This window comes from Sylvia atricapilla, chromosome 6, assembly GCF_009819655.1.
Source record: "Sylvia atricapilla isolate bSylAtr1 chromosome 6, bSylAtr1.pri, whole genome shotgun sequence".
NCBI classification, from domain to species: Eukaryota; Metazoa; Chordata; class Aves; order Passeriformes; family Sylviidae; genus Sylvia; species Sylvia atricapilla.
The window spans coordinates 2,948,882-2,971,359 of record NC_089145.1 but is presented as its reverse complement, the minus strand read 5'-3'; the positions used below and the strand labels follow the sequence as shown (position 1 = coordinate 2,971,359).

Sequence of the window (22,478 nt, the reverse complement as noted above, 5' to 3'; positions counted from 1 at the left end):
AGAAAATCAAGAAATTGAAGATCCACTTTTATATATTAATATGGGAGAGAAAGCAATTGGATTGCTCCTTTCCCATTAAGCTCAGACAGCACTGGACGTTTGAAGTGCTGGGAAGGATTTATGTAAATAAAACAGATGTGTACCTTGTGCAAATTCTTAAAAGCTTTCTTGCCTCTCTCCAAAAGTTCACCATTCCATTGTTAGTGGGTTTTTTTGAAGCCTTGAAGCCAAAGGAAAGAATCCTTAGTCCAAAGATCAGAACTTCTATAGAAGAATAAAAATTATGTCCAAGAAAAAAAACCCCAGGGGAACAAAAGTAGCTATAAATGCTAGCAAATACACTGAGCAGATGTTTTGATCTGTGTTCTGTCTAGAAGCTGATTATTAAAACAGTTAATATTTTAAAGAGATTTACAATTGAGTATTTGTAGAGTTCTGTGCCTGCTTTTGATATTTATGCAGCCATATAATGTGCCCGCCCTGGTGCATTTGGAATCAGTACAAAACCTCCCATTTAAATTATTGGCTCACTGTATAGTTTCAAACACAGCTGAAGAGACAATGACTCAGAAAGCTGTGAAGCTTTTGTTATTAGAAAAGGAACTGTTCCCTTGACATTTTACAGTGACAAGCTAACTGCAGCAAAAAGAATAATACAAGTACATTTCAGGCTTCAAACAATCTTTCTCTATTTTCCTTTTTTCTAGAATAACTAGTAACTGCTTCTCAAATACCAGTAATACCTTTGTTATCTGCAGAACTGAGATCTTTATCAAACAGCTGATTTTGTATTTGGTTGGATTGAGATAAGAGAATAATTTAGATTGGAAGGGACTTCTGGAAGTCATGTAGTCCGTTCTGCTTGAAGTAGGTGTTGAACCTCAGTTTGGTTGTTCCCTCAGTAGGTTGCCTAGGCATGGATCTGATCAAGGTTTGAATATTTCCAGAGATGGATGTTGCACAAACTGTCTAAGCAGCCCATTCCAGGGCTAAAACTCTTCGATTATCCTTATGGTGAGAGAGGTTTTCCTTATATATGTATAGCATTTCCTGTGTCCTCACTTTCTGTCTCCTTGCATCCAAAAAGTCTTTAAATTTGGCTTTGGCTTTCAATTTGAAGGCTGGAAATGCTAAGGAGCATGCCACTGTCAGAGGCTGGCCATTAGGCTCTTACTCTTCCTGGTAGTTGTTCTGGTAGTTACGTTTGTTCCATTCTTTTCCCCTTTATTTCTTGCTAGAAACCCTGAAAAAGGTTTCTCATAAAGGACTAAGTGTTTTTTGCACCCTTTTCAGGTTGATGTAGCTTTAAGAGGTTTGCAAAAGCCTGTTCTTTGTTATTCTCCCTGGTGCTTTGTAAGGTGAAAAGAAGGATTCCTTCCTCTCCTACCCTGGCCTTGCCTCTTGGCAAAGAAAGCACAGCAAATCTGCATCTCATTTTTGATAATTTTACGGCTGGGACGTTGTCAAAGGCAGGTTACAAGACTGCAACAACACATCTAAGCATATACAGTCTTGCTTTTCTTCTCACGAGTGAGGAATAGCTCTAGACAGATTAAGATAATTATTTGACTAATACTGAAGCAAGACAAGAACTTGGCCCTTGCTGTTTAGAGTGTTAAATAGAAGTGATGGTACAAAATGTTGCTAGAAGAATGTGTGCTTGTGCTGGTAAACAAGGAACAGTGCCAGCTCCCAAAGCGTGTTGTCCTCAGGAGGCTCTCTGTCCATAGATTGCCTTTGAATTTAACTAAAATCTGCTTTCTTATGGAAGGAGGATAAAGTTTACATGTGAATTAAATTTTTATAGTCAAAAACAGTCAAAGGAGGTAGTCAAAGTTTATTTGGCACTAAATCTATCCAGCCTCCTAAACTGAGGAACTGAGGCAGCGAGGCTTAGAAATTTACATTTTGTTTGAACTATAAGCCTCAATAAAATATTCCAGATTTAATTAATTTTAGAGCAGCTTGTCTTTTGGAACCTGTGAATTGCTTTCAAAGACTTTACCTTATGCCAGCCTTTTTTCTAACTTCTGTTTTACGTGGTATTTGCACTGAGTTGCTGTCATATATCAGAAGTACTTATCTCTTTAGAATGCCATGTAATTTCCTATGAACAGCTGCTCACTATAGCTGTGCTATTTTTTGACTGAAATGGAATACAATTCCAGTATTTTAATATAAGATTTGACTGAAATATTGAATGCTCAGTTGACTGTCATGCATTTCAAGAACACAGGTCCTCACCATATGCCCATGACCACTTCTCTAGAGGTAAATATATTTCAGGCTTCTGTAAAATGTGATGAAATTGAAATGCAAGTTGAAATAAAATTATCTTATCTGTAATCTTGTATTGTATTGTCAGTACAAGGAAGCATAACCATGCTTTAGCAGTCATTTTTCACTCATTTTCTTTTTTCTTTGAGAAATCAAATATTTGAGAAATCTTTGAGTATTTCAATTTGTTTTCCTCCCCTTTGTAGAGCCAGTATTGTGCAGAAGCGCATAATTTATTTTCAAGATGAAGGCTCCCTCACCAAAAAAATTTGTGAACAAGGTAAGATAAAGTAAAATATCTTTCTGACCTCCTCATCATGTTTCACATTTTTCTCTTAACACATTGTCTCCAACTAAAATGTGGAGGTCTTGGACAGTTTCATCCAGGTTCCAATTTGGGATCTTCCATTCACTTATATTCTTCCTTATCACTTCCTTATCATTGTATAAGATGCTCCATCTTATACAAACTTTCTTGCCTCTCCCTTAAATGTGGTACTTGCAATTTTTTGCCTGCTCCTTGTGTGATATCCATTGGTTTCCAGGGCACTTTGTTATTGAATCCTGGGCTGTTTTATCCTTTCTCAAACCTAAATGTTGCAGTTGGTTATTGCAGCCCACTGGAGAATTCATTTACTTTGTCTGTTCAGAGATTTCGAGCCTATTGTGTTTTGAGATCAGCTGAATCTTGTCCTTATCAGATAACAACCAGAAAGAAACCCTTTTTTGAATCTGAAGATAACTGAAATATTAATGACTTCTATTAAAAAATTGTGGATTTGAATAATTCCATCCACTTATAAATTTGGTACAGATATTTCAGCGTTGTCTTTTAGCCTAATGGTAAACTTAAAACTAAATTAAAAAGACCCAAACCCATGTTTAACTTGGATTTATTTTCTGGAGTATTTATTACGGGAGCTTCACTGTCCTCACTGGTTTGGAGTTGCAGCCATTTCCAACAGGTACTTTGATGCTTTTTCAGACTCAGCCTCTGAAGGTGTGACTGACAAACCGATTTTGGACTGTTGTGCCTGTGGTACTGCCAAGTACAGGCTGACTTTTTATGGGAACTGGTCAGAAAAAACACATCCCAAAGATTTTCCACGTGAGTATCACTCTTTTCCTTGTACCACACAGAAACCCTGACGAGGGTTGGGGCTGATTGTGTGACACAGCATCACTTATTTACAGCTCAGCAGTGTAAATTATGGCAGATACGGGATCCTGCTGACACTCAGCGTTGAAAATCAGTGCCTCTTTCTGCACTATACATTACCAGCACATTCTATTGATTTGCCTGACATTTTGAGCTATGGTGTGTTTGAGATTGTATTTGCAAGATATCTTTGTGGGGAGAAAGAGGTTCCTTTCTTTTTTTGTGATTGAAAGCCTAGAATGACTTGTAATGTAGAGGTAGGAAAGAAGATTTTAAGAAAAAAGACACAAAGGACAGGCATCACACTAATATGTTGGTTTTTCAGCTATGCCAATCTACCTAGTTTGTTTTACTTCAAAGTATTTTGAATTATTTCAGTTAAATTCAGTGAGTTTTGAATCTTGCTGCCCAAGGATATTAACTGTATATCTAGATATAAGAATACTCTGTCTTCTTTGTCTTTGTTGGTTGAATACCCGGACAAAAAAACACCTTCTGAATTTGGCCTCTCTGGGTTTTCAAGTGTCTGAACTACAGAATCAATACCTTTGTTGCAAGTTTGCTTTCTGCAGTTACCCTAGTATCTGTAAAAAACTGGAGTTGCAAAATTGTGTATTATGCATTTGGTCTTTCATTACTGACTCCACAGCCTGTGGGAAAAATGGCCAGGAAAGTATTTAAGAACATGAGTCACATTTATAGGTCTTTAAAGTTCATTATGTTTTCTGTGGCTTATGATTAATATAGAGGCTTTTTTATGTTGATTTAAAAAAAAAAGTTCTTATTGTCACAATGTCAGAATATCCTCATACAACTCAAATATGGTTTGTGTCAGCTCACAGTTGTGACAGCCTAAGCAATGTTGCTTGTGTTGAGTTTGAAGCACAGGTTTGTTCAGATGCTATTGGTCAGCATAGTATGGGGGAGATAAAATAAGCAAAGCCAATAATTGCAGGAGTGCTCTTTTAGGCTGTTGGATGATTTAAATATCTGCTGAGTGTGAACTTTATGTGCACTATTTGCATGGATTCAGCTAGTGGTTGGAAATAGGCCATGAGAAAAGACTGAAAACTATGAAGTTACTGTGCCTTGCTGATGTAATATTGGAGATAAATGGCCTTTTCTTTTACATCAAAGTCGCTGAACTCATGAAAGGTATGGCTGCACGATGGAAATTAACAAGTTGCAAGAGTTTACCTGCTGTCTCTCTCCAGTTACAAAATGGTGAATTAAATCAGTATTTTACTTAAACTGGAAAAGTGAAAAAATGCCCATTTGATACTTACACGATGAATCCCAGAAATAACAGCTAATAAGATTTTGCATTATAATTTCTGAAAGTCGAGGGAAAGATCTCATCCAGATACAGTGATGTTAAAAATGAAAACTAATCATTGGCATTATTCTTAAAAAGGTTGGCCTTGTGCAGCAATTACCTTAAAAAAATGTTATTTATTGGGGACTGTGGTAAGTCACTAATTGTTTGCCAAGCCGCCAATAAAAATTTTGCTCTATTCTTGTACCATCAATAAGGTTGGAGTAGAAAGCAGATCATAAACTTTCTATTTTGCATCTTTTCTTTATTCTTCTGATTTGCTTTTAAAAACCCTGGAAGAGCATGCACTTTGTGCAAAGCATTTATTTTCTCTGGGTGCCACCCATTTTTGACAACAGCAATCCATATGCTCTTCATCATGATATAATACGGGCACATCCATGAAATATGGCAGAGGATAAATTCTTGTGTTGTGAGGAAAAATCGTCTTAATTTTTCTGCAAAAATGCACATATAGATGTATTGAGAATCTGAGAAACTACTCAAAGCTACAAGAACGAAGTGAAATAGCAGCACTGGAGAGCTGTCAGTGTTCTGCTTGCTGTCTTAAGACCTGGAGAGTGACATTGGATGCAAACCAGCTCTGGCTTCGTGCTGCTCAGATCATGTCATGCCAAGAAGTTTCTTTAATGGTTAGAGGACAAAGCTTAGGAAATACCAAGTTGTCTCTTTGTTCTCACAAGAAATGGATGGCTCCAGGTGAGGAGTGAAACATTGGTAGATGTAGCAGAGTTTGGTGAAAATTTGAGGGCGGGTGTGGTAGGACTTTGAGCAGCTCCTTTGGGCAGGTAGGGGGGCCAGGAGCTTTCTCTGCAGAGCCTTTAGGGAGGGCTGCTTGGTGTCACTGGCTGTGCCTCGGGGTGAGCTGCTGTCTGTGCCCTTGGGACAGACAGACCCCCGTGCCAGGAGCAGAGGATGGGCAAAGGCTGAGTGCCAGCATCTCTCTGGGCATGGACACAGTGCCACTGTGTGTTTAAGGAGCAGCTGGTAGACCTCAGGTCAAGAAACCAGCTCCTGAGGCTGTGGTCTCTTCAGTTATGGAGCAGGGAAGTTTTGGTTTTTTTCCTGAAGGAGGTCTCAATTACTGATTTGCATTAGTTGGTTCTGAAAACATCAGGGCTGCTGTAATTCAGAGCTCTGGAAGTGTATTTTGGTCCGAGTTTAGGACTAGGGAAGCTATGAGGGCTCTGTTTGCTGCTCTGCTAGGCCATATCCCTCATCTATCTATTCTGCTTCCTACATTTTTCTAGCTTCTTTCCCCTGCTGTTGATGTTCATTTTTTATTTCTAATCTATTTTCTACTCTCCCATGATTAGGTTCCTGCACAGGACTTTATACAATTCTCTGCACTGTCCTTTCCAATTTCATTGTTCCACCTCTCACGTCTTAAATTTGCATTCCTTTTATTTACTTCATTATTCATTTTTCATTCATTTATTCAGTTTGCAGCTGTTTTTTAGTGCTGCTCTCTACCTTTTGCACTGCAAAGAAAAATGTTAAATATTGTCTCACTCCATCATTCTGACTCCCTCATCTCCTCCAGTCTCAGCCTTGTTACCAGACTGTCTGCTTATGTGAGTAGTTCATTTTCTCACCCTTTTCCTTTAAGCCCATATATCTGCAGAAGGTTATTTGACACTTAAGTGAATTCATTTTTATTTCCAGGACTGTGGGACTTCTGTGACTCCTTATTTCTGCTCAATTCCCTTTTCAATTCCATCATACTTCCCTAACATCTTTTTCTTTATTTTTCTTTTTTTGTTGTTGTTGTTCAACAAGGCAAGAAGCAAGAATGGGAATCCTTTTGCTTAGCTCTACAGCTCTTACATTATAAGAAATCTGAGCAAGAAAACTCAGTGAATATAGAGGTGAACACACAAAAATTTGCATCTTCACTGCCTTCAGTAAGGAAAAAAACTCGCTTTTAAAACGGAGGGTGACTACTGAAGTCTCCCCTTGCAGGCTTCCTTCTCAAAAATATTTGACATAGAAACTTAATATTAAAGGTTGCTTAAACTTACCAAAGTGAGAACTTTAGTAGGAAAAGTCTATTCTAAGTCTCTTTGTTTAGAGGGGCTGCTTTATGTTCGATTTCAGTCAGTCACTGGCTCGTTCTTTCAGCTCTAGAGATGTGTATTGGTGTAGTGAGAAGTGACAGCATGCAAAAGCCTCAGGAGTGGGGACTTCAGAGCTTTATTAGAAGTCAGGAATTTTCCTTGGAGGCTGTATTGATGGTTGTTTGATTTGTTCTGGTTTCTTCCCCCGGAAAGGACGCACCAACCACTGGTCTGCCATCATTGGTAGCTCTCACTCCAAGAACTACATCCTCTGGGAGTACGGAGGATATGCCAGTGAAGGTGTCAAGCAAGTCGCAGAGCTGGGGTCCCCAGTGAAGATGGAAGAAGAAATTCGACAGCAGGTAGGTGCATTTTAGTGCATGCTTTAAAAAAAGGATACTCCCTTGGCCTGTGAACATTGACAGTGTCTGTGAAGGTGATTTCGCTGAGTAATTCTCAGTTCAGTGGAGAAGGAGTTCCGTGTGTCTGTTCCAATTCATTCCTACCCTGGCAGGAGTTTTTGTCTAGGAAAGGACAAGTGAGTTGCAGCATTCTGGACTTTGAAAATCTGTGTGCCATGTAAAGCATAAATCAGAGGTAGCGAACTGAAACTCATCTTTTCTGTCTTCATTTTGAAGACACTTTTTTACAAGAAAACTTTGAAGACAGCAAGCAATACCCCTGCCTTAAAATAGGGAATGATTATTTGTCATTTAGATTCACTTTGCAGGGTGCTACATTTTGCTTCTTGATGAATCACCTCATTTTGAGTTATACAAATATCTAAAGTGCTGCGTTTCCCTGTTCATCATTATTTATGTAGCACAAGCATTCTTTCCTTAATAATCCCTTCTACAATGAAAATAATCTCTTCCTTAATGTTGAACACATGCATGAAACCCTCTGTGCTTTTCTTCACTTTTTCTACATTTGTGTGGATCTTTCCTACGTTTGGCAATTCTGAAGATGGAGTCAGCAAAAATAAAAACAGAGTTCAAGATGATACTGTTGATTAATCATTCTCCCTCTTTGCTGCATGTTAAAGAGACAGTATTTTGAGACCTCCAGGGTAGGTTGTATATACAGGGTTACACTGAGAGATGAAAAAAAAAAAAATCAATTATATTTGTATAAACAGTATCAAACAACCTGAAAGACTGTTCTGAGAAAACTTGTGTAGCAAAAGGCTTTGTGCGCTAAATTTAATTTGCTTTTTTGTAATGCTTATGTGTATATAGTCACAGTACAAGAACAGCTGGTATATTTGACAAGGGAACTCCCAAAGCCAAGAAAAATAAAATAAAACCAGCTTATAACTTAATATATAAAAGGGATAGAAAAGGAATACGAAGGGGAAAAAACAATTTCAATGTGGGGTGAAATGTGATCGTGCACACATTGTCTCTTTAAACCATAATAAACCTTGGTATACCTGGAAATAGAAAGTAGGCCTTGATCCTATGCAGAAAAGTGGTTGGATTGTATCCCAGCAATATAATATAAACCCAGATGGATTAGAATTGTAGCAGGGTATTGTATAAACCACATGTAACATACCATTTTTTGCTGCTTACTTGGGAAATCAATATTTTCTCATACTAGGCCCACGTGGAACGAAGAAAATCAGCAATTTTTTATGGAAGAAGATAATTTCTGATAGAGTCTTGGTGAATACTTTATAAATAGGGCTTTGGCACGTCAGAATTGGGACTGTACAAAGATTATGTCTTCTCCTGAAGCAGCAGGAGCAAGAGGAAGGTGTTGGGTGAGGAGCATGCAAGGGTGCACTTGTGAAAGGTCATGCTGAGTACTGTGAGAAGGGCACAGAATTTGAGGGGAGTATGAAAAAAAATGAAAATCGTGCCTCTGCTTTCCAAATCTGTCTTCTTTGTCATTATGTGCCATGTATTTGCAAAAAGGAGATTCAGATCAGAGGAGATTGTGACTTTTAGAGTACATCAAATAGATAAATGTCTGCAATTTCAGGGGCTGCAGAGATTGAACGTGAAATTAGTGAACATTGCAGTGAATTCTAGCACCAGGATATGTGATTATGTCAACCCTGCAGGAATTCCCCTGGTTCTCCTGGGTCAGTTTATCCAAGTAACCAGCTGCTGTTCTAACTAAATCTCACCTATAACAGTGCAGCATGTCATCAAATGCCATAGTTTGTTTTTTTTTTTTTTTTTTGAGTTCAACTTTTTTTTTTTTTCTTTTTTAATGTGTACTTAAGCTGCACTAATATTTTTGAGAGATTTTGAGGTAAAATTCTGCAACCAAGACAGCAAAGTAATGCCAGGAGCTAATCTGCTGACATTTAAGTCAGCTGGTATTTTTATTTATTTATTTATTTTTAATTGCACTTTGTTCCTTGTAATATCCCTACCTGCCCAGAAATTTGATAATCTTGTTTCCTTCCCCATGTGTTGCAATCTTCCTCAGGATCTATTTGCTCCTTTTCCATTTCTGATTTTACCTTCCTTTCCCCCTCTCTGCTGTCCTACCAGCCTTGTGCTGTGGGTTAATGGAAGGATGCAATTCGTTGAAATCACCCTCCAAGCAGATTTGATGTCTTTGAAAACACAGGAAAGGCAATTTTTGTTTAATTCTGGTGCCTGGACTCAGAGCTCACTCACTGCAGTAAATGCACTTCTTCCAGAGCCACACTTGGATTTGGGAATCCACTGTGTGTCTGCTGAGTATTGTAGGCAGTTTCTTAGGTGAGCACATGGACACGAATTTATGCTACCAGCATCTGTCACTGGCATTACCCAAGGTCTTATTAAAGAAAAACAAAACAAAACAAAACAAAACAAGAAAACCAACCAAAAAACCTAATTGTTTCTGCGTTTTATCACCAAAATATTTACGGTGTATAAAACAACCAACAACAACAACAACAAAAGGTCTTTCTTTCAAGGAGCTTTGTTAAGGAGCTTTGTTAATTATTTGTTAATAATTACTGTGCCATTAAATAAAAGATCCTGAGGCATGAACACTTTGCTCCCAGTATGGCAGAATGCTGCATCAGCAGCAGCTTTTCTTCCTGCCCTGGCACCTGGGGCTGCTCTGGTTTGTGTCTCTACTGCCAAGAGCCCCTGGAGGGTTTTTGCATGGATGATCCTGGGCACTGTAAACTCGCTCTGTAGTTTGTTTATCTGGGAGAACTTAAAGGAACTAATCAGCCTTTTAGTTAAACTGTTCCTGGCAGCCTGGAAGGAAAGCCAGGGCACATAAGAGTTTTACTAAAACAGTCTGTCAAGTGGTTGATGTGTACAATGGGATAATTCATGCGTTAGACTTCAGGGGTTATAAATGAACAAACAAAGGCTGGAAGAGGAATTATGTGAGGGGAAGAATGTGCACTGACCTCACATACCTCTGAGATATATTCACACTTTCACTTGGTTTTGAGAAATTCAGATTTCTCCCCAACCCATTATTTGATAAACTCATAGGAAACGAATGCAGAATTTGAAAGGGAAATTCTACATTCAAATTGGGATTGCTCTGTTTAAACAAATGAACAAACAAGATGGTTAAAACATTAATCAGAAGGAGTAAAATGTAATTCTAATTCTCATATCCTAGGCTGATGAAAAAAGACTAAACTAGAAACATTGTTTTAAATATCTCTCACCTTGAGAGAAATAATTTGGTTTTGTCTAATTGTTTCTGAACAAATATTCAGTCATTTTGCCAGCAGTTCTTTTTTAAACCAAGATAAGTAATATTCTGAAGCTTGCATCTTTCTCCAAAAAATACACTGTGAACTGTCTTCATGGTCCCTACGGACCCACAGGTGACATTCTTACAGGTTTGGTTTAATGCCCTCTGAAATGTCAGTCAGTAGGATGACTTTTTAGATTGTCTTCAGCATCCTCAGATGAAAGCTGAGAGTGCCTCCAGACCTTTCAGAACAGCAAGTTCAGTTTTCCAGGAAGATGCCTGTAAAGTTTTAGACACAGGATAATTTAAATTGTCTGTGTGAATTGAAGGTGAAACTTGAAACAGCAAAAAATTCTGTAGAAAAAAATATGCATTTGTTATGACTCCATGCAAACATTTATCTTTACAAAATAGTCCCGATTTGGATTTTTTTAATTAAAAAAAGAAAAAGAGAAAAATTAAGGTAAATTCATTGTTGAATTCATCTTGATTGATTGATTTTTTTTTTTTTTTGAAAAGTAATTTCAGTATTTCAGTTGAATAGTTATCATTTTATGACCTGTTTTGTAAGGCAGTGCTGTATTCTTCCACAGAAGAATGGGGTCATTAGATTTTCCTGGCTGAAGCTGGTAAATCACCTGAATTACAAAGAGGAATCTGCAGGCTATTGATCACTTTTTTATTATAGCACTGGGCAAATTATTGTGTTTATTGAGAGAAGCTCAAAAGTTTGATTTTAAATCAGCTGTCATTGTGTGCTTAGGGAGGTTAAAATCAGCCAGCCTGGGAGGTTCAACTCAGTTGACTTGTGCTTGACAGAACAACTGAAAATTCTCTCTGAACACTTCACCTCAGAGACCAGGAAACCTCTGACAATACCTGGGAATTGGGCTGGGAATGGCACTTGGGAAAGCTGATTTTTGTTGAAATCAGTTCAGTCTGTGTTTGTTTGAAGGAACTAAATCAGTGACAACATGGCAGCTTGGCCTTCCTTGGAGGAGGAGATTGGAACGTATGAAGGGACTGAGGTTATTTTGCCATGAACTAATATTGATATTCCCGCTGCTGATGTTACTCAGCAGAAGGAATATCAAAGGAGCCAGAAGGAATTGGCCACCTGGGATGTTTCACCTTTGCCTGACCAAACAAACCTCCAGTGAGCAGCATCAGCACCCCCACAGAGCCCCTTTCTCTTGTCCTCAGCGAGGGCATTTTTGTTCCTATCCAGATGCCAGAGGCACCAGCCTCTCCCTGTTGAAAAGACAGGAAAATCATCATGGCCATAAAGCCTGATATGAAAAGCATGGCTGCTGCTCTTCCAGGCACTCCTAAACCCCTTTAGGTTTCTGTGAGAAGCCCACAGAAATTTTCAGTGGTTTTGGACTTGGTGAAGTAGCAGAACTCTGTCTCAGCATGCTTTCCACTTTAGTTACAGCCTGACAGCATGGTTTTAATGGGGTATTTATTCTAATTCTGGACAGATCAAGCTGCTCAGTCATAAATTGGCTTCTAGACTTCTGTTTGCTCAGTTAGACTCCTCTGCACTCCGTGTGTACAACTCTGCTGTGAATTATGGCACTTTTTAATGCCTTTTGAAAAGGCTGGATGGTAGATTTATCATGCTTTCCTTTTGGAAGATATACCTTATATAATTATTCAAAATCTCTGGCATTTTGGTAATTAGAAATTTTGAAACCCTTGTATACTGTGCTAAATTTCATAAAGTATTTCTGCCAGAAAGAAATAGTCATCTACTTATGTCATAAAGAGAAGCTTTATGTGCCAATAAATAACTCATACAACAGGGCTCAGAACACCTCTTCTAGGGGGGCTTCCATCTTTAATATTCTTCTGTTGGAAACTGTAATTAGAATGATTCAGCTGGTGTTGTTTTCTTTTAAAAAAACAACAAAAAATGTTCATCCCAACTCCATTCTTTTTTAGTATCTCATGATAATAGAGATGTGCTTTTCTAATAAAAAATGAGCTGATGCTGCATTCTGTGCCACAAAACACTTTTTTGCTGGTCTAAAAGCCATTGAAGGTAATGACTCTCACAAAATTAAGTTCTGACAAAACATTTTGAAGCAGTGTATTATTTTCTGGGCCAAAACATGAAAGATTCAACACACTTTTACTAGTTTGGCCAATAAAAACTGCATAGAAAACTTTGTGTTTGAGTCCTCTGAAAACCTCATTGTGCTAGGGATAAACTCTCAGTGGTTTGAGCACAGTCCTGGTGCCACGGTTGCTCCATGTGTGTTTCTTCTGTCTGTGAGGTTGTGAGAGCTGGCAGATGTTGAACACATTTTGTACAGAATGGCTTTTCTATTATTGTGATCCTCTCCCTTGTTTGGAACACCCGCCAAAACAGAGTTTTGAACTTTTATTTAGCCTTTGGTCAAAACTTTAGCAAAATAGTGGCTTAGTTAATAATGTCGTTTTTTCTTCATTTCCTTCTGCCTTCCCTCATCCTTTGTCAGCTGAAGGCTTTCTTTCTGATAATAAACAGGGACAGATAACACTTGGAAAACGAAACCTTTTTTTTTAAGCCTTGATTTTCTTTGCTTTTAACAGCCATTGCTATTTGATGCATCAGTAAGGCACCTTGATTTTTAAAACTCCACCTTGTGAGCTCTCATCTTGGTTAATGAATTCCAGAGGTTTCACACCTCTAACTTTTATGGGAGTCTTTGAGATTTTGCCCTCTGAATAATTACCCAGTAATTGATATGAAATGATTTGCATAACTAAACAATGAGTTATGGTGTTAAGTTAGCTCAACGTTTATTTTTCTCCTTCATTTATCTCAATTTGCCTTGCCACTTATTTTCTTCTAATCATCACAGACCCTCCATTTCTGACAAAACAGGGAGGAACACACCTTTTCAGTAAAATCCAGTAACCAGGTTCTCTTTGAATAAAAGATCTTCAAACATTTTTTTTTTTTTTTCAGAAGACAGACCCTCCAAAAATTAAAAAGTAGGCTTTACTCCAAGACCCATATTCTCAGTTAATTCTGATACTAATTTTTGTGGAAATAAGGCCAATCAAAATTTCTACCCTTTTTTCCATCTCTGCAATAGCTAAGAGTTCCATCAAAGCTTATGAAGATTTTCTCTGGCTCTTTGATATCTATCTGGATTGCAGCAAAGCAATGCTAGAGGAGGGAACACTTGCTCCTGGTAGGTCCATTCATTTGGGTGGCATGCAATAATTTTAGTTTCCCAGAACACAGACATAAAAGTCACAAGGAAATGTCACCTGTTTGGGACAATATGATTGGATTGCTAGACATTATTTGCTAATTTTAGTACTTTAAAATATCTCACCTTTTCATTTCCTGCAGTTAGATCTTATCATGCTATTCTGCTGCCACAAAATTATTACCATCCTGTAGGAGATTCATCCAGTGAAAAGATGTGATGAAATGGCTTTCAAATCATTTTCCTTCAGTCTATCACTGTAGTATTTTGAACACATGAGAATTTCAGATGATTCTTCATGTGCTGCTGATACTGAGGGACGAACACCACCTGACAGCAGAAGTTCAGCACTCCAAAACCAGGCTTTGGTTAGAGAAATTGGTTGTGTTAACTGCAACTGTTCTGGTTTGGAATGGCAGCTCTAAACCCTGATGTTGTGGGGGTTTTATCTTCTTTTCTTCCCGTTAGAGCCAGGATTAATACACGAGAGTGGCAGTTTTGTGTTTGGACTCCGTGTTTGTTGATTCTTATCTATAGCATAGTCTTATGAGTTGTGAGCTCTAACTGGCAAGGTAGAAAATGAAGACTCTCTCCAAGGTCTTCTTAAGCCTAAACTCTCCAATAATGAGATGACACCTATAATATTTATATTTGTAACCCAATAACTGACCACACAAGGTCCGCAATGCAGACCCTTTCACCCAGTTAGAAAAAACCACCCAAAACCAAGAAGAAGAAGCTGAAGAAGGACTTAGAGAACGCCTTAAATCTTCCATATTGGCCATGTATATTACTATACACTAAAACCTTAAGTTTTTCACCCTGTGAGATCACACGCTTCTATTCAAGCTACACACCCACAACCCCCAGTGCTATCACTCAATTTCGGACGCCTGTCCCATGGCCTCAGGTCAAACGTGGTGCCTGCTGGAGGGTCAGTGCCTACCAGCACAGAAAGCCTGAAATCCTCAGCCTCCAGGGCTCCAACAGGACGTGGCAGAGCAGCTGCATTTGAGTGACTCTGAGGCACTCAGGAGCAATCTCGCAGCAGCACAAGCAGAATGTTAAGTGACACAGACTACAGAAGGGGCAACGCCAACCATGTTGAGTTGTGTTTGTCAGGCACACAGAGCAGATGGTTGGGCTCCTCCTCCTATGGGAGACGCTTTCCCGAACTCCTGAGGACTTCAGCAAAGTCTGCTTTTAAAGGGTCAGAGTAGCACTAAAAATTAAATTAGGGACAAGTCGATTTCTCTCTGAAAGCTTTCCTCTGCAGTGGCTCAAGCTGTAATTAAAATGCAGTGGCTGAGTAGCTGGTGGCACTCAGCTGCCTATTAAGGAGATGCTGCAAAGGCTAAACAAGGGTCTGAACCCTCATTAGCAGCATTTGTCAGGAACCACAGGATCTTCCTTGTTTTCTCTCTTGTTGCATCGTAAATATTGTTCAAAGGAACAGCATGCAATAACAGTTGAGGCTGAAGAGTCCTACAGTTCATTTGACTTGCAAATCCTTAATTATTCAGAAAAATTTTCAACATAAAAAAACCCGAAGGAACTAACCCACAATGCAAAGTTTGTCATTCTGTTATTAACTTTCTTGGGGAGTTGTTCGCTTAGAAGCCTCAGTTCAGAACTCTCACTCTGTAACAAATTCTTATTTCCACCTAAATTTCAGCAGAAACCATAGAAAAATACCTTGTACAAACATCATACACATGAACATTAGCCTGTGTCATTTTCTAAGACAGCTCTTGTCAGTTAGATATCTAGATCACAGAGGCTGATTTTAAATTTATTTACAGCATTTAATGTTCAGAGAATAGAAATGTTCAGGTTTTGTGTTGCATCTGTATTAATATGTAATGGATCAACTGGTTCAAGACACAAAATAGGGAGGATATTCATAAGTATTTAAATGAACTTTGTCTTCCTAGATTGCTTCTCTAGCCTGAATTCTAAAGAACTCTAATGTGTTGTAAACCACAAGCAGGAATACTTATTTTTAGTGGGGGAGGAGGTTAATGTTGTTGACTAGCCTTCAGCTCAGGAAAGAATGACATGCTTGCAGACTGTGTGTTTCTTTGAAGTTCACCAGTCAAATATGGATAGAAAATAACATGTGCATAAATTTAGGGACTGGAATATCTGCTGCAACCTGAAACAGCTTCAAGGGTTAACACAGGGCTTGGATGAAAATGTCTAATACTGTAATTAACTGCTGGTTACAAACTCTAGATTCCTCTCTAGGTTAAGACAATGTTTCTGGATTCTCCCTCAGTCAGCTCTCTCCTTTAAACTCATTTCACCTTATAATATTCTTGCTTCAGTCAGTGGTATCTTCAAAGAAATGCCCTCACTTAGAGCACAGGGTGTATTCTGTTACCCCAGGAAGATTCTGTGGAAAAAAAAGCCACGCAGAAGTTACTGGAAAGGAGATAAGAGTGGAGAGGGTCCTATGCACGTTGTTCCTTGCATTGACATTCATCACTATTTGGTGCCAATCTTTTAGCAAATGATATAAAACGTTGGGCTCAAATAGGTATATTCATAACTAGAAATGTTCCACAGAAAATATGCTTTCAAATAAAAATGTGGAAGCTTAAGGGAGACACTAGGCTGTACCACAACAAGGAACTTGATGTTTTGCCTAGATAAGCACTGAGTACTTCAAACGTTTATTTTCTTCCTGAGTGACAAGAGGCCACTACTATATCTGGAGCTGTCTCAGGGGTGTTTAAACACCTTAGACCTTACCAGTACAGGAAGTCATCAAGTGTAGACAAATCAGTTTATACCTCTTAACACAGTTTCTTCTATAAAATACTCCTCAGTCTTAGGAAAGGACAAAAAATTAGCTAAGAGATTGCATAAATTAGTCTATTTACAGAAATTGAATGCATCTTCAAATTGTTGTCTGCGCTATATTCCCCTGTAAGCTGGCAATACTAATTTAGATGTTGAGAATTCAATGATTCTTTCATTCTTTTATAACAGAATTTTTGATTACTTTCAATACTTTTAGTGCCTTCAATGCTTTAAAAATATCTTTTTTAAGTGTAAGTACCAACATATAGAACAGATTTTTTAAAAAAATTCCATTCTTGAATTTTGTTGAAAAAAAGAAAGAGTTTATTAAGCATTTTTAAATTATGGACTGAAAGAACATTTGGGACACACAAATAATGATGTTGTTTTTATTCAGAAATCAGATCAATTTTGGGGGGTTGTTTGGGGGTTGTTTATTGAATATCTGAAAGATGTACCTCTAAAGCAAGCAAGAGTTCAGAAAGAGTGAGTGCAATTGTGCTTTAGGGTGATTTAAGTTAAATGATATGAGATGGGATTTTAGTGCTCTTTTTTGGATATATATCCCTACATTAGCTGACAGTGGAGGGACAGGGGAAGGGAATGGATGATTTCTTGAAGAGTTTAATTTTCAGCATACATTAATCAGAACTGCAAATTTCCTGTGAGGGTAAGAGGAGTGAAGACAGGGAAAATGGGCAGTCATGGGTTTTTCAGAAGGTGGAAGACAAACCCTTGTACTTCTAATCCAATTTGACTCGTATTCACAGACCCTTCGCAGTGCACTGTTTCTTGTTCCTTACACTTGTGCTTCAAGACATCAAACTCACGGCATTTTAGTGTTCTTCCAAAACAATAAATTCAGTTTACACACTCAGCTGTACCATTGCTGTTACTCCACACTCACAGCTTTAGTTTCTCACAGCAATTTTCAGAGCATGTGAATTTTTTTGCTTTTTGTTCCTCCAAAGCCGTGTGTTCTGCTGAAAACTTCATGATGTGATTCATGTTTTTAAAATAAAAACTAAGGGAAGAAATAGATCTTTGTTACCATCAGCCAGAAGCAATATTCACAAAGCAGAATGTGTGTGTATACAAATGTGAGCAAAACACAAAGACATACATGGTCATTTAATATACATAGTTTAATGTTCAGACACGCGGAAACTGTTTATAATAATTTTCTTATCTATGTAAACTACATCAAAAGTCTGTAGCTAGACACAGAAATGTAACCAGATCCACTCTCTAAAATCTGCTTGAGCATCACTAGCTTTTCCACTTTTATCAATCCCTTGTCATTGATCAATATACAGCCATGAATGGTTTGCTTTCTCGACCCAAGATGTACACACATCCCCAGTCCTTAGATAAAGAAATGCATCCAGGGATTTTTAAAAATTATTTCCCGTTGAGGCTTATTGCTATGTTCATTTCTCTTTGGCTTAAAAAAGTTCCATAACACTGCAAAGAAATAAAATCTCTTGGTTATTTAGGCTATATGACGAGACTTTGTGCTGAAATACTCAGGAAACAGCTTGTGTTGATGGAAAAATTGAAAGCTGAATTTTTTTCTAATGTATAGGAATTTGGATCCCACACACAGACTTTCTTAGAATTGTAGTATGGAGGGTTTTTCATTTTGCAAATGAAAAGGCAATTTTTTCTACATCCCATACAAATTCACTTTAGTAATCACTCCCTGAAAGTAAGGTTTGCTATGTTATTAGTCAAATGAAAAGGTTTCATTTGAGTTATATAGGCGAAGATGGTAGACACTTATTCATAAGATTAAAAAACCTGTCAGTAAATTATCTGTCAACTGACACTTTTGATATTTCCTGTTTCTTTTTCTCTCTCCATAAAATGTTGGGCAGAATTAGGGCACGTAACATTCATGTCAATGATATTCCATTTACTTAGTTTATTCAGGAGCCTCACACATGATTTATTCAGATCATTGAGGCTTTTGTAGACAAATTCAGAGTAGGAGAAAGATGGGGTGAGACTCTACAGGGACTTTTAGTGACAGGTAAAGGGGGAATGGCTTCAGACTGAAAGAGAGTAGGTTAAGATTGGATATTAGAGAGAAAATTCTCTATTGTGAGGGTGGGGAGGCCCTGGCACAGGCTGCCCAGAGAAGCTGTGTCTTCCCCATCCCTGGAAATGTTTCAGGCCAGGTTGGAAGGGGCTCTGAGAAACCTGGATAGAAGAGGGTGTCCCCGCTCATGGGAATGAGATGATCTTTAATATCCCTTCTAACTGAAGCCATTCTGTGAAGATGAGAATCCAGAGTTCTCTGTCCTGAGAGCTCCTGAGTAGAGGCAGCTTTCCCTGAACTACTGCATGTAGTATCAGTGCTCTTTAGATTCAGTTGAGAGGCTCCTCATCACTTTAATCACTTGAATCAGTTCTTCACATTTTCACAGCAGCCCCCATGATTTTACTTGGAAAGTCCTGTAAACTTTTCTCCTTGGAGCTGGTGTGTGGGTTTGGGATGTACAGATCTTTAGGGCTGTGTCATCTCATGTCACCTGACAGGACAGACGTCTAAACCAAAAGTACTGAAGAAGCTAAAGCCTCCCCATGTAAAATTCAGGTCATCATTTCAGGGTGAAATTCCAGGGGAGACAAGTATCCACTTTGATATGAGATGCTGTGTTTTCAGTTAAGCAGGATCAGAGTTTATTTATCTTTTTTTACCTGTTCTTTTGACCAAAAATTAGTGTCTAATTGTCTTGTGGAATCATGTTTATACTTTTGCAGTGCCTTCAGGAGAAATTTGTCTCAGCTCTTTTGCAACAGAGCTAAGGAAAATAGATGGAAAGTTCTTTTTCACTGAACAAAATAAGGAGAAAGCCTGCAGTGCTCCATATACACGAGTTGTTTTAAATGCTTCTCTTTTCAAAAGTTAATTATGTGATTGCTGCATTACTTAAGAGCTGAGAAGAGCATATCTATAATGAGCAGAATCTGAATAGATTTTTAATGCATCTCTTTCAGCTCTCCCTGTGGCTAGGAGTACTTATTGAGATGTTCATTTACAATAGATTACTGGTACTTTTTTAAAGTCCTTTCCCACTCTCCATAATTGATGTGTTAGTATACCCCCTTAGCATATTTTCCTGCTCATCTTTACTCCATGAAGATTAAACAGAACGGTCATTAGATCATAAAGCAATAAAATATTCACTTTGCTACTTACTCCAAAAAAGCTGTCAAATATAAAGATTGACTTTGCCTTCAGGTACATTTTTAATGGTCCTTTAAATATAGCCCTGAACCACTGTAACACAGAGTAACAGATGAAGAACTTCCTTCATCAGGGGGAAGTATATCTTAATTAGGTGTCAGGCCCAGAATTTTCGCTCAGCCCATGCTCTTCTCTGTGAGAGGTTTTTATCCATGGATATGTGAATTCATGACACAGTTGCAATGCAGGTTAAAATTAGGGAGACAATTTAGACTTTATTGCTTGCTATAGGACTTTTTAATAGGTTTTAATTAAAATGTCAAAGATCATATTATATATATCTATAGATATATTTTTTGTTCAAATAGCAGTGGAGAATATGAGTATGCAAAGATATGAAATAACCTAATTTTCAGTGTGCAAGCATAAATTCCATGTCCAAAGAGGTGTTCAATCATGAAACAACCCCCAAATTTTGTGTTTAGGAATTTAGGCTTGCAGAATGGTGCGTGTTTCCCTTACTCACTGTTCCTCATTGCTTTTCTCCAACACCCTCTTCTCCTAAGAGAGAATGTTATAAATGGTAAAAGTAATTTTCAAAGGGCGTCAAGGAAAACAGAGGATACTTCTATTTTGGAATTGAATGCTAACAGGTATAAAATACATAAAATACATGCAGCAGCATAACTGCAAAACTGTTCTTGTCAGTGAGGGTCATATTTACTACCCACCAAGCTAGATATAATTTGTAAAAGAAGTACAGTATTAATGACTGAGCCATTATTATCAGGAGAAATTGCAGCCACATTTATTTTATTATCTCTTTGTTAATATTGTCATGGCTCCAAAGTAACAGTGTTCCCAGACATTCAGAAAAGTCTCAGTATTCACTAATTTTGATTGTTAGTGAGTGTGAGTTCTGTCTGTCAGTGGAGGTTCTGGGCCACTTTTTTGTCTGCCCTGAGATTACTGAAGTAATTAACCACTTGATAACACTCAGAATTATAATGAAAAGCTTTGGAATATTCTAGCTTATGTTCATTGGCTTTTTTTTAGTGAAGTTGCTCATGTCTAAAATACTTGAGGTCTTCCATGGGAAAAGCTCTTTTTCCCAAGAAGTATGGTGTGTTATAAAGGCACTGTGTGATTTTGTTTTTTGGAGATCATCTTGGTGATCATGAAATTTGATATTTGTTTCTTGAAGTAAGGAGGGGTGTCAGCAGAATGGCTGCCTTGGACTTGTGAATGACAGACCTTGGCCTGTCTAGGAGACTGGTTAGAAGAGTTCTTTTGGAGGCATTCCTGAAGGGCAAAGGAGCCCAGGAACACTTGACATCCTTCAAGAAAGAAATCTCAAAAGGCACAAGAGCAGGCCATCCCCTGTGCTCCAAGATGAGCTGGTGGAGAGCACCAGCCTGGCTGAACAGAGAACTTTGACTGTAAATCAAGAAAAACAGAAGAGCTTGAGACTTTTGGAAGAAGGGGCAGGCAGTTTGGGAGGATGCACAAGGGTGCTGTGAGGCTATGCAGGGCTAATTAACAATTTTTTGCCATCAAAGCAACTACTTACTTCCATCAGTGCTTCAGTTTTGTTGCTGCAGATCCCTTCCTGAATGCTCCCAGATCTCCAGGGCTGGCACTGCCACCCACAGTGCTCTGATCTCAGCACTGCCGCCTCTCCCACCCTGGGGTGACAGTGCTCTTCTTTCCTTGACTCGGTGTTTGGACACTTCTCCCTGAACTTTGGTCTGCCTTGTCACTGAATGGAAGCACAGGCCCTCTGATGCTTCTGGCAAATGTTATTTCTCCGTTTTGTCAGTTTTCCTTGGGTGGAAGCACGTCCCTTGCTCATTATGTAAACCAGATAATTAGCTAATTGCTTGTGCTCCTCTTAGCGGTGTGATTGGATATGTGTCACTCTTGTCAGGGTTGGAGAATAATCTTCAGAAGGAGGCACTTTGCCCTGAAGATGATCTTCTGTTTTCACCATCAGTATCCTGGAGGCCCTGCTCACCCTCTGCTGGGTTCCTTGTGTTGATCCCACTGTCTTTTTATGGCATTTTATGGCTCTTCTTTTTATGGCATTGGACAACTGCATCCACTTAACCTAAAGCCATCTCTGTGCCCCTAGTCCCCTCCTATCAAAGGCAGAACTGCAGTGAAGTGCCTTGATCACCTCAGTGGAACGCCACTGGAGACAAGGGCTGGAATTATATTCCCGATAAATAATCAAGGGAATTTGATCCATTGACACTTACCTGTGAATGTTTTTGGCAATGGCACTGCCATTTCTTATGTTTTTGTTGTGCAAACGTGAGGAAATTTGTTCTTTACCTGTTCAGTCCCACCTTTACTTATCATCTCCTCTCTCTTTCTGATCTTCCTATATGTGCACTAAAAGCCTTTTATTAAACATATATGAACTTCTCCTGAAATTGTATTCTAGGCTTCTCTCAAAGAGTGCCTATGATTCAGCTCATCCTGGAGTGTGTCCCATTATTTGGCCAATTCTTTTGAACTTAACTGTAGAACTTTCCAGAGTTTGAAAGGTATGTATCCTTTTCCTTAAATAGGTGTTCAAACGAAGTGAAAGAATTCAGTTGCAAGCCATTAATTCATCCATAACGTTACATGAGAAAAATTTTCACCCTGTTTGTTTCTGTGGAAGGCGTAATAAACTGGCTTGTAAGTCCCTTGTCAGTTTTTATGTTTGCCTTTATGTCATTACAACATCTGTTTCAGAAACACCAGGCTTTGTTTCTATTCCAGTTTGTTT

The 22,478-nt window shown here is 38.4% G+C and overlaps 1 protein-coding gene across 1 annotated transcript in view; it reads left to right on the top strand.

The window, feature by feature from the left end:
- Positions 1-22,478, top strand: part of SPON1 (spondin 1) — a 178,949-nt gene that overhangs the window by 53,598 nt on the left and 102,873 nt on the right. The window contains exons 4-6 of the mRNA XM_066320483.1: positions 2,484-2,557; positions 3,263-3,385; positions 7,043-7,191. Of these exons, the coding sequence (XP_066176580.1) occupies positions 2,484-2,557; positions 3,263-3,385; positions 7,043-7,191 (346 nt within the window). The remainder of the gene's footprint in view (positions 1-2,483; positions 2,558-3,262; positions 3,386-7,042; positions 7,192-22,478) is intronic.